General features: G+C 33.9%; 1 protein-coding gene across 7 annotated transcripts in view; it reads left to right on the forward strand.

Moving 5' to 3' along the window:
• The window catches only part of LOC126815928 (nucleolysin TIAR), a 153,252-nt gene that overhangs the window by 115,774 nt on the left and 20,287 nt on the right, over positions 1-17,191 (forward strand). For 6 of the 7 annotated variants that reach the window (XM_050542038.1, XM_056099888.1, XM_050542037.1 and 3 more), the window contains 3 exons: positions 3,449-3,587; positions 4,093-4,185; positions 9,658-9,742. In XM_050542038.1, coding sequence (XP_050397995.1) covers positions 3,449-3,587; positions 4,093-4,185; positions 9,658-9,742 — 317 coding nt within the window. The remainder of the gene's footprint in view (positions 1-3,448; positions 3,588-4,092; positions 4,186-9,657; positions 9,743-17,191) is intronic. The other variant, XM_056099890.1, reaches the window with a different exon arrangement.

Here is a 17,191-nt window from a genome sequence, read left to right on the forward strand (position 1 = left end):
AATTACGCTTACTCAATTAATAATGAAACATCGACTGATTGTAAACATTACTTTAGGTCCATTCACTGGCCGATCGCTATCGGAATATTGAAATAAACTCTGCTTGAATTATTTCTGATAATGTGTTTATTTGGAACTTACACGGCTCAGTTTTTACGCTTCTCCGGAAATTAGTCGAATATATTGATTCAAACATTGGATCTCATCTTCCTTTTAACATGTTGAAATGATTGAAGCAGAAATGAATCGAAAGTGCCGAACATAGAGCATGTATTGTTTCGTAACATGCTAGGTGAACATACAAACTGAATTTACTAATGATTAAATCTGTCGCATTCAATTGTCATACAAAAAAAAAATGTTATTCGTGTTTGCAATACTAACAAGTATTAATTAATGAAAATGAATATTAAAGTCCATTATGGATGTGACAAGTGGGAAATGTAGAACTTGTGTTACTTTGGAAGTGTTCATCCTGACATAGTGTGTATTGAATGGGGTCAGTGTCTCACATTTCCCTGTAAAGTTTGTCTGAGTCCGGGGAGCCATGGTGGCTAAGTGGGTAAGATGCTGGCTGGATCCCTGCATTGGTTGAGAAAGTTCATCCAGATTTTTCCGTCATGGTTCCCACTTGTCAGTGATGCATGATGGAGGGCCTGACAAGGACAGCTGTCTAGTCGTTCGGTTGGCAAAAAAAAACTGACGTCCCATGTATACATAAAAGATCCGTGGGCAGTTGAAACTAAATATACCCCATTCCACTTGATTTACATTCGTGCTGTTTTATTGTAAAGCCTGGTTTTGATGCATTATGCAAGAGCTAAATATGTCTATTGCAAGTCTTTCTTTAAGCCTGAAATGTATCTAAATTATTAATTAGACATTAATTAACTTATCCAGGCCATAACCAACTCTCGATGTGATCTCTAGCCAGCAATATTTACTGGATTAGGATCTGATTTGATGCTCAACTTTCTTTCATGATTAAATCATGAAGTGGATAATCAAGACTGTTTTTTATCGTACCGACTTTAGTAATGATGATCGAGGCTAGGCCGAAAATTGAATCACTAAATTCTCAGTTCAGCATGGATCAATTTGACTGAAATTTTCAGCAAATTCCCTCTACATTATCTAGTTAACTATTATAGCGAGAACTGATAGCTTTTTATCTAATCTCCCATAATGTATCTTTAATGTATTATTTTACTGCACAGTACTTAAATAAATAGATGATGTTCACCATGTTGATTAATGTAGGATCTGGTTTCTGTATTCATTGATTTTGAATAGTTGGGATACAGAGAATTGATTCACTAAGACAAACAACAAATTTTGTTAATTGATAAAATAAACAAGGTTATTTCAACATCGAATTTCAATTAGATACTTCAGTTAAACATACATTATGCAAGAACTAAATCTGCCTATTGTAGGTCTTTCTTTAGGCCTGAAATATTATATAAACTGTTAATTAGACATTTATTAACAAAACAAGACCATAATCAACACTCAATGGCATCGGGTACTCGAAATTTTAACTAGATTAGAACGGTTCGCCATTTAAGAATTTAATTTAAAAATGAGAAAGCAAGGCTAAGTCTCGAATATACCAGTGCGCTTGTTACCACAATGCACACATCTTGTCAAAACTAAAAACAGTGATAACTTAGCTCAGAATGAAATAATTTGAATGAAATTTTTAATATCTTCATTTTACATTATCTATGTTTGAGCTATTATAACCAGAATGGTCAGCTCTTTATCTAATCTTACATAATGTATCTTTAAATAAAATCTTTATGTAGGGTTAAATTTGTTTTTTTAACCCGTTAAGCGTGACGTTTTTAAAACGTTAACTACCCCCTATTGTGTAATTGTGACGAAGAACTATGCACTATGTTCTAAGAATAGATTGGGGAAAATACCTCCAAGGCGTTATATTACGCCCTACGCACAGTGAGTGGCAGTTGTCCAGGCCGTAATATAACGTCCTACACATGCTGCGATCGTGGGGGAATTCCCACAAGTGACGAACTATGTTCTAAAAATAGGTTGGGAAAAATACCTCCAAAAGGTTAAATTACGTCCTACACACAGTGAGTGGCAGTTGTCTAGGACATTATATAACGACCTACGCACTTAACAGGTTAATTTGATTCTTTATGAGGAGAGTATGTTGCTGCTGGTTAGTGCTAAATGATAAGGCCAGCTCAATTTTCCGTCATAAGTAACGAGATGTAAACAGGGCTAGTGCTAATCCCAGCCCGAACCCTGGACCTAGCCCCAATGCTTACCTTAACCGTAAGCTAAAATCTTGCCAACAATCACATGCCCTAACCTTATTTACATCTCAGCAACCTTGACAAAAATTGAGCTGGTCTTAACAAATAGATTTAGCCATTGCTGCTAGGAAGATGAAATTAAAAACGAAGATTTCACTACAAGGTTACTGAGTAACTAACCTTTGCTAGGGTTCTTTTTATGCTTTAGCATCCCAGACATCTTCGAGTTTTAACTGGCTTCAAGTTAATCATTAATTGGACTCTGATTCCCCCCGTTTCAAAGATTTTTTTTAGAAAAATCAATTGATTCAGCTCAAACATATTGATCATATTTCATTGAAGCTTTTAAAAAAAAAAGCCGACCCCCCCAAAAAGCTTTGTAGACCTGATGGAGAAAGTAATGTAAATGCACCAGACAATGTTTCCGAAACTAGGATTACTACATCCAATCTTTTTTCACCAAGTCTTATATAACATGTCAGTATATCGTGGGCTTTGATCGCAACCATCCAGTGGTTCTAGGTGTTGTCTTGGCACTTGTCACAATCTGGAAATTGGCCAATCAATCAAATGAGAAATTTGATGGCTTGCCGACAGCCTGAAATTGAGCGATCATCCATTGGAGAAATTCGATGAGGATTTGTCTAAAATAGCAGTTCAAACAAGTTTATAGGAAACTTGGTGTCAGATGATTGACTCTTTATCAATATTGCTTTTAAGGTGATTATTTAGATGCTGGGTCATTTATGATGGTGAATTGTATAGTAATGCTCTTGTTACCATCAATGCACATGGTTAATTACAGAGTGATCAGACTTTTTAAGTTCGCACTTGGTATCTTAAGTAATACATTTACGGGCAATTGGTGATGTAGTATCTTTCTGTCAATAAATGTGGGTTGGATCGTCGAATGGTTAGTTTGTGCGCGTTGTATCATTAGGTCTGTCATTGAGTCAACTGGCGTGGTTTCGATTCCCGTGTTGTATGTGACAAGGAGTAGTGTTGCCTCTAGCTTATTGGGTTTTCTCCGGGTCCTCTGGTTTCCTCCCACTTCTAAATGCGCAAGCGAATTATTGAAACAAAATTGAACCATATGGTAGTTCCAAAATGTTAAACCCATCTCTCTCTCTCTCAATAATTTTTTTTTTTTCATATTTTTTCAGGATGCGGAAAATGCTATTAGTAATATGAACGGTCAATGGATTGGTAGTAGGCCTATTCGAACAAACTGGGCCACACGAAAACCCCCAGCACCCACAGTTAAGGAATCCAGATGGCCACCAGGTAAAGAAGACTATGCAGGTCCTTGAAACTTATTTCCTTTAACGTTTTCGAATGGGATTGGGGGTAAGGTTGACAAATGATCTAACACGTACGCTTTGGATCATAAGGTCTGTCCATGAGTCAAGTGTTGTGGTTTCGATTCCCCGCTTGTGACAAGGAATAGGGTCGATTGTCCATCCTTGTGGGTTTTCTATGGGTCCTCTGGTTTACTCCCACTTCTAAAGACCCCTATGTGCAAGAGAATTATTGACATACAACTGAACAAAATATATAAGTCCCAAAATGATCTAGTGGGCATTAAACTCCATTACTCTCTTTTTCAATTCAAATGTCTTAATTTTTGCTTATTATAATATTAAATGATATCTGCTTATTAAATGATATTTTCTTAATTTTTTAATATTTTCTTTCCATATGTGTATAATATGTGTATAAGTAAAAAGTTTATTTAGATAATTATTAAGATTTGTTTTTTTGAAATGATAACAGTAGGTAATGATTTTTTTATTTTTTTTATTTATAGATGCTAAACAGTTGTCCTATGATGAAGTGTTTAGTCAGTCGAGTGCCACAAACTGTACAGTCTATTGTGGTGGTGTGACAAATGGGTTGACAGGTATACCTAACTTTGTATCATTATAATAAACATACATTATACAAGAGCTAAATCTACCTATTGCACAGCTGTCTAGTCGTTCGGATGTGACGAAAAAAAATGAGGTCCCGTATACACATTCAATTGGTGTGCATGTAAAAGATCCCTTGGCAGTTGGAATTCGATATAAGTGTAGACCATAGTGCCGCTGTCTGGGCAAAATTTCCGTCATAGCACACTATATGGCGTATGCTCATCTTCTTTAGCCCAGTATAGGAGCAGAACATTAGGAAGTTAAACCTCATTTCATTTCTGCTTATTGCAGGTCTTTTTTGGGGCCTTAAATGTTATCTAAACTATTAATCAAACATTTATTAACATGACAAGACCATAATCGACTCTCGGTGCCATCGGAAAAGTCCAATTTTAACGGTGGTAACAATTATTGCACACACCTTGTCAAACCTTCAAAGGTTAATATCTTCGCTCAGAATAAAGTTTTTGGAATAAAATTTTAATAAATTTTTCATTATCTAATTTTCTTTTTATTTTGTTGATATATCTGAAATCAAGCTCAGTCTCTTTTCATGAACTTTGGGCCTAATGTAATATTAACAAGTATCAATTTTTATTGTGGTTATGTTTTCTACAAATTTAATCTGATTTTGATGTGAAATAGTATTCTAGTTTGCAATTAGCATTCTTAAAGCATTTCAGCGAACAATGATGAAATAAAATCAATACCAGTGCATGATTTTTTTTTATATACACTTATAAGAAAATTCTTTATCCATGCAATTTTAATCATGTGTGATTAATTTAAAACATCTTGCAGTTAAACAGATAAAAAGTACATGAATCAAATTTATCATAAATTAATTGCATTTAATGTCCGGTTCAGACAAAGTGAGAGAAGTTCAAACTGTTTTTCCAGGTTTCCCAGACGTTGTCTGGGTAATTTGATGGCAGATATCTAATAAGTTGTCATAGAGAAGACAATATAGCAGTAATAAGCTAGTCTGGAATAGGTATATCTCTTGTAAAATTATCTTTGAAGTTGAATGTCTAAAGAGCCATTCATCTTGAAATGGTTTGGCTTTGAGACGGATGTTTTCAAATTTTTAAATGGAAAATAAAACATTACTGTGCAACAAAGATGATGGATTAACCTTTAGTGTGTATTTCTGTACATGCCTGAATATATTGTTTGCAAATTTTTGCTGTAAGGAACTTTTTCAAAAAAAAACTTTTGACTGTCCAGAATCAAATGCAAGAGATTCTATATCCCTAAAAGTGATAGCTAGTACAAGTCCATTGTAGTTGAAAGAAAAGATGTTTACTCTGTAGATAAGGATTTTAAGGGTCACTGATAGATAAAATGGAGACAGAGTTCAAACACTGAATTCAGAGTCAGAAATGTAGAAAAATAGTATTGAATTATTTTCTGAGATGACAATCTCTGTGTGCATTCAAAATTTTATGTCCATGGATAAAGTGGATGTGGAGATATAATCGATTCTGTACTGCAATAAACTAAAAATTAATTAACGAATGATAAAAAGACATAGTCTCAAGTATCCATGTTCAGATTTAATCATAAGCAGCAGACCGAGTTCTAACTTCTAATCCAGTAGATATCGCCTCCTAGCGATGACATCGAGAGTTTAATATGGTCTGGATAGGTTAATTAATGTCTAATAAAGAATTTAGATAACATTTCAAGCCTAAAGAAAGACCTGCAATAGGCAGATTTAGCTCTTGCATATTATATGATTAATATACCATTTTATACAGATTTATTTTATTGCTCTGTATACATGTGATTTCGATACTGTTCATAACTATTCGTCAAATTTATAAAAGTTTTAGTTGATGTGTCCAACTGGCCTTCAGTCAATAAATAACTAGAAATACACAGACAACTAGCCGCAGATCGTCTGATATACGATCAAATAAAATAGTCCAATATTGATAAAGTATTAATTCAATAATACATGTTCTGGTATATTCACTGATATACTTTACACCGACCCTAACCTTTTATGTGGAAAATTGGTAAATCCATAGAGCATACATAGACATTGTATATCTAAGCTTTAATATTTCCGAAACTCTTTATAATTGCATTGATATTCATATCCAGACGCAGTTATTATGGAAATCAATAGAGGAATATTAGTATATCATATTTATAGTCAAAATTCTCTGTTTTTATGTGGAACTTATTACTATTTTTGATTTAATGATATTGTTCCCTCGACATAGTAAAAATACAGATGTACCAATTGTCAATTTACCTTTTTGTAATTTTTAGATAGAAATAGATTTATATTAAGATAAAAAAAATTGATTTAGTAAGTGACCTTTGAGAGACACTAATACTTTTAAAAGATTTATGGGTAAATAACAAGCTTCTGAGCAAAATATTTATGTTAAAGGGGCAAAAACATATTTAAGATTAAAGGAGCTAAATCACTAATAATTTGGACCTAGAAATTGACACTAATGGGTCGTACCGCATATAACGGTGTATTATGAATGTATATAAACTTATTAACATTCAATCGTTTCCGTTTTTACTCAAATTTCAAATCAGTTATGTTCGGCAAAATACACCAGAAGTCTCAATCGAATGGCAATCTCTAGCGTCTGGTTATTCCAGTCTGCACTGATAAGAATATGGTGTCACCGTTTGACATGACTTGTGGAATATCTCTAGCCTCGTTCTTTGAGTCCCTTGTTACAAATGGAGCTGAAACGCATTATGGTACATGATTCGTGCACCAATGGTAAAATGTTTATTTTGTCTTAAATATTGAATATCAGAAGCCCACCTTTTACTGGTAATATCACAACATCAATATTTTAATTTTATAAATAATTCATGTTTTCATTGACAAAGACTTTGGATGATACTGAGTTAAAGACTTAGCTACTTTAATGAAATTCACTTAAACAATTAAATATACAAGAAATGTTCGATTATTTGAGTATTTAGAGTGCTGTAGTTTCCAGTAAATTTTAAGTATTCTTAAAAATCCTTTTTTTCTTTAACCTTAAATCATTTTTTCTATCATCTGAAAATTTAGAAATTGTTTTAGGCGTGAAATTGAAAAGCAAGAAATTTTTTTAAATCGTAGCGTGATTTATTGTTAGATTTTCAACAAATAATGTTTCGTAGTTTACTACATGTGATAAGCTTTTTTATTACATTTTGTCAAATGTATTTTCGCTGTAGAATATTTTGCCATCTTTTGTTCGAGAAAAACTGAACGAGATCAATATTTCTCACTCTATGCCTTCATTTTGCTATTAAATCTAAGAATATACAATGTCCCTAATTGAGAAAGTGTGACCTGAATATGTAGATCTCGGTAGATTGTAGTACAAAGTCTATTTCTGGTCATTTTTATTTCCTGTACATGGCTTTTAAACTCGCTGACATTAGGTTTGAATGTGTCTAAATCACAGCTCAAAATACGTATAAATGAACTAAAAGAATGGATGTCCATTAATTTTTTAAAGTTGCATAATTTAATTTGTTCAAAACCATTATTGTCTAAATCACAGCTCGAGATACCAATAAATGAACTGATAGAATGGATGTCCATCAATTTGTTAAAGTTACATAACGACTAAAAAAAATTAATTATAATTGGTTGAAAACCATTATTGTCTAAATTACAGCTCGAAATTTGTATAAATGAAGTAAAAGATTGGATGTCAATCAATTTTTTAAAGAAATTGATTATAATTGGTTCAAAATCATTATTGTCTAGAATAACTGCCATTGATTTAACAGTTTGCATTGGTTCACATTCTGTTTCCCCCGTCTAAAGTCAATCCGCAACATTGGTGTAATGTTTGACAACTATTTAGCTAGATAATCCAATTCAAATTCATAGAAATAGAAACTAATATCAATTTTGTGACATGTATTTAGAACCGATATAAACCACTTCAAATTTATAGAAAAGAAAAACCAATATCAATTGTTTTATAACAATTTTGGAGACAATTATCAAATTTTACTGTGTATAAGTCCTGACGGTCGGTCTGTACTTACACTTCAAATTAATAGAAATAAAGGGGTGTTGGATGGCCGAATGGTTAGCACGTGCGCGCTGTATCACAAGGCCTGTCATTGAGTCAACTGGTGTGGTTTCGATTCCCCGGTTGTACATGACAAGGAGTAGGGTCGCCTGTCCAACCTTCTGGGTTTTCTCTGGGTCCTCCGGTTTCCTCCCACTGCTAAAGACCCCTACGCGCAAGCGAATTATTGAGATAAAATTAAACTGTATGTTAGTCCTGAAATGACCTAGTCTGTGCCGAGTGGACATTAAACCCCATTTTTCTCTCTCTCATAGAAATAAAGACCAGTATCAAGTTCTTTGTAACAAATATGCGACATGTTTTTGGATCCGATATTATACCAAATTTTACAATTCAAATTTTTGCTCACTACACTTATTATTTTAGCGTTTTCCGAGATTCTATCCGGATTATCGCCTTTATTGTTAAAATTGTTTGAAGTTCTAACTCATGTCGTCAACTGGCAGACTATCGCCATTGAAGAGACGACCACTTCAAGATTGGTTGCATTATTGCTGTTATGTCTTTTTTGTAAAATTGTTTTTTTTTTTTTTTTTTTTTTCATTTTTAGTGAAGCCTGTGCCATAACAGGCCCAGGACCGTACAGCGCAGTGGATGCTTACGGCTGGCCCCCAGATCCATTCACTTGATTTGATAATTGTTTATTTGGTGCAATGTCTATTTTCTGTCTTGTCTACAGGTTTATCTTGTAGATTTTTGTTTTGCGTGTAGTGCGGTCCGCCTGCACTTAATAATAGATATCAAAACCATTATCAATATTGTTTATATAACAAATATTCAACATGTATTTGGAGATGATACCAAATTTTATCTGTGTATTAAGTCCTGGTGGTCTGTCCGTACTTACGTTTCAAATTCAAAGATATAAAAACCATTATCAATATTTTTATAACAAACATGCGACATGTATTTGGAGCTGATATCAGACTGGTGGTCTGTCCGTACTTGCGTTTCAAATTCAAAGATATAAAAACCATTATCAATACATGGTGACATGTATATGGAGCCGATATCAGATATTATCTGTGTATAAGTCCTGGCCGTTACACTATCCAGTTTCTGTTTGATTAGGACATTGTCAGTTTGTATTGTTTAAGTACAAATGGTGCTAAAATGTTTTTACAATCTTGGGTTTTCATTCATTTAAACATAATCTCACTTGAACTTATCAGGAAATCTATACACGTTATTGGCATCACGATTGTCTGAAAGGTTGACAAAATATGAATGTAAAATAAGATAAAAGCAGAATACTAAAGGCATTGTAGACCAAGCGGCTTCGTATTTCTCAGATAAATCAAGAGTTATGAAATGTTTTTAAATATAAAAAAAAAATATATAAAAAAAAAGATTTCAAAACTTTTATTTTGTGTATTTCAGATGAAACGATGAGAAAAACTTTTACACCATTTGGGAATATTCAAGAAATTAGAGTATTCAAAGATAAAGGATATGCCTTTATAAGGTGAGTTACTTTTGTTGTGTTTTGCATATGGTCGTATTCTGACCTCTCTTCCCAGGGAGGTTGGATCGCCGAATGGTTAGCATGTGCAAGCTGTATCATACCCCCGGTTGTACGTGACAAGGAGTAGGGTCGCCTGTCCAACCTCGTAGGTTTTCTCCAGGTCCTCCGGTTTCCTCCCACTGCTAAAGACCCCTACACGCAAGCGAATTATTGAAATAAAATTAAACCATGAAGAGGTCAACTTTGTTATAGATGATCTGAAAGAGAAATAGACCAATAATAATTTTGCGTAGATCTCAATTTTTGTTCTGTTCTGGCGTGTGCCTGTCTTCATTAGTCCAACCTCGTGGGTTTTCTCCGGGTCCTCCGATTTCCTCCCACTGCTAAAGACCCCTAAGCGCATGCAAATTATTGAAATAAAATTAAACCATATATTAGTCCCGGAACAACCTAGTCTCACTCTAATCTTCAAAAAGGAGTTAGTAAAACATGTTAAATCTTTTAACCCTTGTTAATTACTGTTGTCCTCTGAATCAATGTTTATTCTCCATTTATTTTTCTTTCTTGTTTGTTTGATATTTCTTTATTATAAGCTTATAAATTATAAAATATGATATATATTCACTTTGTAAATATGTGTAAATATTGTTACCGTGTGGTTGCTAGTTTCATAGAGTTGGAGGGACATGTTGGATGGCCGAATGGTTAGCACGTGCGCGCTGTATCGTAAGGCCTGTCATTGAGTCAAATGGCATGGTTTCAAATCCTCAGTTGTACGTGACAAGGAGTAGGGTCGCCTGTCCAACCTCATGGGTTTTCTCCGGGTCCTCCAGTTTCCTCCCACTGCTAAAGACCCCTACTCGCAAGCGAATTATTCAAATAAAATTAAACCATGTTAGTCCCGAAATTACCAAGTTTGTGTCAATGGACGTTAAACCCCATTTCTCTCTCTCTCTCTCTCTCTCTCTCTCTCACTGTTATTATAAACAAACATAATGGCAATAAATTATGCTTTATAGGATTCACAGAAGTGTGTAGACATGCTTTTTTTATTATTAACAAACGTGTTGGGTTTTTTTCATACATTTTCTATAAAAATCAACTTGTAATAATTTATTATTCATCACGTCATACCTCAGTTGGATGGTACTTGTCAAGGGCAGATAGTTTCTTTCATCAAATATATACCACGACAATCCCCACTCGATATCTCTCTGTGGCTGTGTTTTTACTAAATACCTCGTCATGTGTAAACAAACGTCCATGTTCCACTGCACAATTATTATCTTTTTCAATTAGATCAGAGAACCCAAAAAAGGCTGTAATTCTTTTCAATTTGTGAAATGAAATTAATGTAAAAAGAATTATTGATAGCTGCGAATGCGAAGAGATAATTACATTATTGGGTATAGATCTGTTCTGCTGTATATCATTCGTTATACATATAATGATTGATAACGGTTCAATGAAATTATATTACATAGTTTTTTTATGCTTTTTTTTTTTTTTTTTGATTACAATTTTATTGCTGTACTATTGTTAATCGAACATGTGTGAACAATACTCAGAAAAAGAGAAAAGGACACCCACAAAGACTGCTTTTCAATTGTTATAGACTGAATTATTTTATTGTTTGGCTGTATTTAAACGTATAATACACCTGTCAGGTGATCATATCTATGCTATCACAACATATTTATCATTTTACCAGTTTTCAAACCCCAAGTTATCCTGCCAGTTGATTTATAGTACAATGTATTTTTAACGAGCTTTCAAAATGTCCCTGTCACATTTATTTTATAGCTGATAGGACACTAGGGATTTCCTTTGAAATTTGTTTTATTTGCGGCTGATAGTTCATTGTCGAATGCATAATTTATGATAGGAGTTAGTGACACGCAATGGGCAGATACTGTTTCAAACTGGCATGATAATCAACCATATCACACATAAACAAGTATTCGTGTTTTTCTATATAACTTACTTAAATCATTATGTATTTATCATCAAATACAACAACTTTTTGATAAAGGTACCTTGCAAAAGCTTATTCCAATAAATATTATTTAAGAAACTTACACTGTAACCCAGGTATCATTTAATCTTGTGTATTTAGCACTGATTTCTTTCACATTCATTCAATATCAAATCTTTGTTTAAAAATTTGTTTAAAATCACCAAAAAAATCATCTAATTTGTACTCGTGTCCAGTTTAAAGCTGACCATTCAATTTTGATAATGAGTGTCCAATTTACAAGTGTTTAATTTCTCGATCACTGTTAAAAAATAAACAATCCAATTGATTATTAATGTGTAATGATTAATTTTTGAACAATGGTCAGGAAATTAAATACTTGTAAATTGGACATTCGTTATCAAAATTAATCAGTGAGCTTTAAACTGGACACGAGTACAAATTAGATGATTTTTTTGGTGATTTTAAATGATTTTTACAAATTTGATATTAAATGAAAGTGAAAAAAATTAGTGCTAGATACACAAGATTAAATGATACCCGTGTTACAGTGTTAATTCCTGGACCTTTTACGATTTTGTTTGTTTCTGTAACCGAATAATATCACATAGCGTGTTTATGATTTTTGCCTGTTTCTGTAATGGATAAATATCACATAGCGTGTTTAAAGGCATGATTAGGTGTCATTTAAGCTCTTTCTGATTAATTGTTTTCTTTCCTGATAAACATTTTAAGTTTGACAAGATGAACAAGGTTCATGACTTATTGACACTCTTCTAACTGAAGACAATTACTTCCTTAATTGACAGTGGGGTTGGATGGCCGAATGGTTAGCACGTGCGCACTGTATCATAAGGTCTGTTATTTAGTTAACTTGCGGGGTTTCGATTCCCCGGTTGTACGTGACAAGGAGTAGTGTCGCCTGTCCAACCTCGTGGGTTTTCTCCGGGTCCTCTGGTTTCCTCCCACTGCTAAAGACCCTTACACATAAGCGAATTATTGAAATAAAATTGAACCATATGTTAGTCCTGAATTGACCTAGTTTTTGTTGAGTGAACATTAACCCCTCTCCCTCTCTTGTTTTTGAAAGACCTACATTTATTTGAATGTTTCTGTTGCTCTCTCTCCCTCTCTCTCTCTCTCTCTCTCTCTCTCTTTAAAGTTACTATTTCATATTTTTAAATTATATTTTTAAAATGTATTAAAATAAAGCCCTAAAATAGATGGTATCTATAAACAGTCCTACCCTGTTAAAGAATAATCCTATTAATCCTATAATTCACTATTGCCAGTTGAGAAATTGGCAAAAATATCATTTTCAACTTCAAAGTCAAACGTTTGAAGATAGCTATTCCATGGTGGGGAATAGGAAAACTTGGGAGGTAATTGTGTTATTATTTTCGGTGTGAAGATTTTAAAGTGTGAGAAAGATAACCTATGATAGTATAATAGTGAGTTGACAACCTATTGAGCAAAAGACATAGAAATAATTATGTTTTGACTGTCTTAGAAAATATGAAATTGTAACTTTAACTGACTGCCTGAAATAGTGAAATAGACATTGATAAGTATCACTATCTTGAAGAATCTGCTCACATTTAAACAAACTGGTTAACTACATTAGAACCTATAAGTGCAGCATACAGTTGATTTCTTTTATATTCAGAATTTTATTAAAACTAAACAAGAAAATTAGCTTTTAGATCTTATTAGATTACATTTCAATAAACTTTCTGCATTTGTAGCTTAGATTTGAGAATTTCAAATTTCTTGACTTTCAAGGAATTGAATATTGCCGCAAACATCTGTACCTTGTCAGAAGAGATCTGGGCTTCGTCAATTTCTATTGGATTTAAAGCATGGCATACTTGTCAAATATTTTTATTTTCTATGGATTACAAAAAGAGCTTAAACTGTCATCAGAAATAGTATTTTGGACTGTTTCCATGCGTATTCTTGATTTTACAAATTAAAAAACGTGGAACACCAGAAACCTTTTATTATAATCAGATTATGAAAATTCTAGTTGAATAAACATGAAGAAAAGTAGATTTATGATGATGCCTGTTGACAGAAACAAAAAACTTGACAAGAACAGACAAATAATTCTCTTTGATATATCAAATGAAATGAAATGAAATGGTGATTTTCTGCAACAGCTTGACGACTGAAGACTAGCATACGACATACATCAGTTTCGAACTGGCTTGTGGGGGTTGGGTGGCCGAATGGTTAGCGCGTTGTATCATAAGGCCTGTCATTGAGTCAACTGGCGTGGTTTCGAATCCCCGGTTGTACTTGACAAGGAGTAGGGTCGCCTGTCCAACCTCGTGGGTTTTCTCCGTTCCTCCGGTTTCCTCCCACTGCTAAAGACCCCTACGCGCAAGCGAATTATTGAAATAAACTTAAACCATATGTTAGTCCCGAAATGACCTAGTTTGTGTCGAGTGGACGTTAAACCCCCATTTCTCTCTCTCTCTCTCTCTCGAACTGGCTTGTGTATTTTTACGTGGTTGGACCTTGGTCTTTTTTTGGGGTGCCCATCTGAGTCATAGTGCTGGCCCGATATATTGTTTAATCGAAGTATGGCGAGACACTAAACCAATGTATCGCAATTGTTTTGATTTTTTTATTTTGTTTTATTTTTTGTCGCTTCAGTAAGTAACCTGTCACTCTTAATTATCCATGTCACACATTATCCATAGGTACACCAACACTCTTTTAATTGTTTTGGTCCTCGTTTTGATCCACATCAATATCGAGATATAAAACAGTTTTTTTTCTTCAACATCGACAGGACTAAAAATATCAATTATTCATATATCCAGTTGTCTTCTTGGTAAATATTGACTTAGTTATGAATCGTGATCCTATCATAACACCTAAATCGCAATATGTATCATATTGTGACTGCAGTGGCAACACCCAGCACCACTGAATGACTAAACATCTTGCAACACTGACAAGGGAAAATCATGCTGGAAAATCCCAAGAAATATTTTCGACCATTATCAGGATTAAATCAAGGTTCGAGATACATCTAGCTGACATAAAACATAATCCTTAAATGGCGTTTAGTAATGGAGAAACACATTAATGAAACACAATCGTTTCCTATAAAAATTGTTTTCGGATATAAAGCATTTATTTCACATTTACTTTAGATTTATAGTTATAGAAGGGCCGAATGGTTAGCGCGTACGGTCTGTCATTGAGTCAAATGGTGTGGTTTCGATTCCCCGGGTTGTACGTGACAAGGAGTAGTTTCGCCTGTCCAGCTGCATGAGTTTTCTCCGGGTCCTCCAGTTTCCACCCACTGCTAAAGACCCCTATGCGCAAGCGAATTATTCAAATAAAATTGAATCATATATTGGTCCCGAAATAACCTAGTTTGTGTTGAGTTCGAGTTAAACTCTCTCTCTCTGGCACTCTCTCTCTCTCTCTCTCTCTCTCTCTCTCTCTCTCTCTCTCACTTTCTCTCGCACTCTCTCGTTATAGACGAACCTACATTTATTTGAATAGACCTACATTTATTTGAATAGACCTACATTTATTTGAATGGACCTACATTTATTTGAATGGAGATTTATTTGAATGGACTTAAATTCATTTGAATATTTTGGTTGTTTGAGGGGGAGGTGGGGGTGTTGTCATAGTCTCAGAATAGTATCAACCGTTCTATAGCACACATGGATAGAGTTTGGTTATATTGGAATTCTATAATGCCAATTACCAACTGTGAGTCATGTTTGTAAAAACCTGATTCAACTCGTACTCATCCTGACACAATAAATATAAACCAATTGATAACAGAGTTTCAGCAAAAAAATATTGGGGATAGAATCGAGGAAAAATCAATTTATACAATGACAACAGGAATTGAAGAGAAAATGTAATGTTATGGTGGTTGAATAAAGAGAAAATCAAGATGGTCGTTAAAAAAAACAGAGCAAGGTGATAAACCTAGATTGCTAAATGTCAAACAAAGCAAAGACATCAATCTGGAAATTGCATTTGCAGATCTAAATAATTTTGTTAGAGATTCTTGGAAACTTAGAACAGTAGGACGTTAACACACACACACACACGCAGGCACACACACATACCCTTCCCAATTTTATGGAATTTAGAACAGTAGGACGTTAAACCCCCATTTCATTTTCAGGAATATCAGGAATCTATGCTATAAAGATATAATTGAGTAATACATTAATTGACTCAAGTCAGTAATGTACCAGAATTTAAGTCCATCAATTAACCAACCATGTGTATTGCCAATACATTTACTTCTTTTAGTTCTATATGTTAGTCCCGAAATCACCTAGTTTGTGTCGAGTGGAAGTTAAACCGCATTTCTCTCTCTCTCTCTTTCTCCTGGCCCTTCGGTTTCCTCACACTGCTAAAGACCCCTACACACAAGCACTTTATTGAAATAAAATTAAACCATATGTTAGTTCCGAAATGACCTAGTTTGTGTCGAGTGGACGTTTAACCCCATTCCTCTCTCTCACTTTAAGTTCTATTCACCTTGGTTCTTAATGAAATGTAATGGATACAACTTATTTTAGAACCATGCTTCGTTCACCTTTGTCGATAGTAGCACACGACGTGCGCCAGGATAAGAGTTCATTGAATCCAGGTTTCCAAATGGAAGGTAATCAATATCCAAAATTCACAAAAACTATTAGAACATTGGCTAGAATAAAACAACTAGTTCAATAAGTGAAATGAAAATACCATGGGTTTTTTTTTGGTCCCATGTTATTGATATTGAAATGGAAAACATGGAAGCCTTAAGGAAAGATCAACAAATGTATTTAAAAAAAAAGGGCAAAATAAAAGATAAATGTTGAGATAAAATAATTGATAATCTGTGATCACTTTGATTCAACCCCCCTCCAAATCCATTCATTTTATTACCCTAAAAAGTCTTAATACCTTTTCCAAATCGCCATGCTAGTTGCTAGCATATTGATTTTTATCCAAGAAGAAAGTCTGAATATTGGCTTTGTGGAAGCAAAATTTTCTAAATTATGAGCTTGACATTCTAATCGTTCTGGCACTCAAATAGTCCTATGTGTTATTGGAAAAAGTCACGCTTTCTGGTTTGAAAGGAAAAATATAATAGAGAAATGTTCCGTTTGTTAGAAAAAACTATCAGGAAAGCTAACCCTGGATAAAAAAAATATGAGTCATTTAGAAGATATCTGTACTCTGATTATAGGGATGAAAGGCTACTGTTTATTATTAATATAATATGGGGAAAATACGGGAGACGTATTTGATACGCAAAGTTTGAATAATAAGTTCGCGAAACAGATGCTAGGCTTATTGATTCTTAATTATACAGTGTAAAACGGATGAATTATGGAACGGGTGTTTGTCAGCAATATTCAATTAAATAGGAATTTTGTAAGGAGAACAGATTGCTCCAGTTGAACTGGTAAAACCCCGCTATAAGTCTGGACAGTGTA

Source organism: Patella vulgata, chromosome 3 (genome assembly GCF_932274485.2).
Source record: "Patella vulgata chromosome 3, xgPatVulg1.2, whole genome shotgun sequence".
Lineage (NCBI taxonomy): Eukaryota > Metazoa > Mollusca > Gastropoda > Patellidae > Patella > Patella vulgata.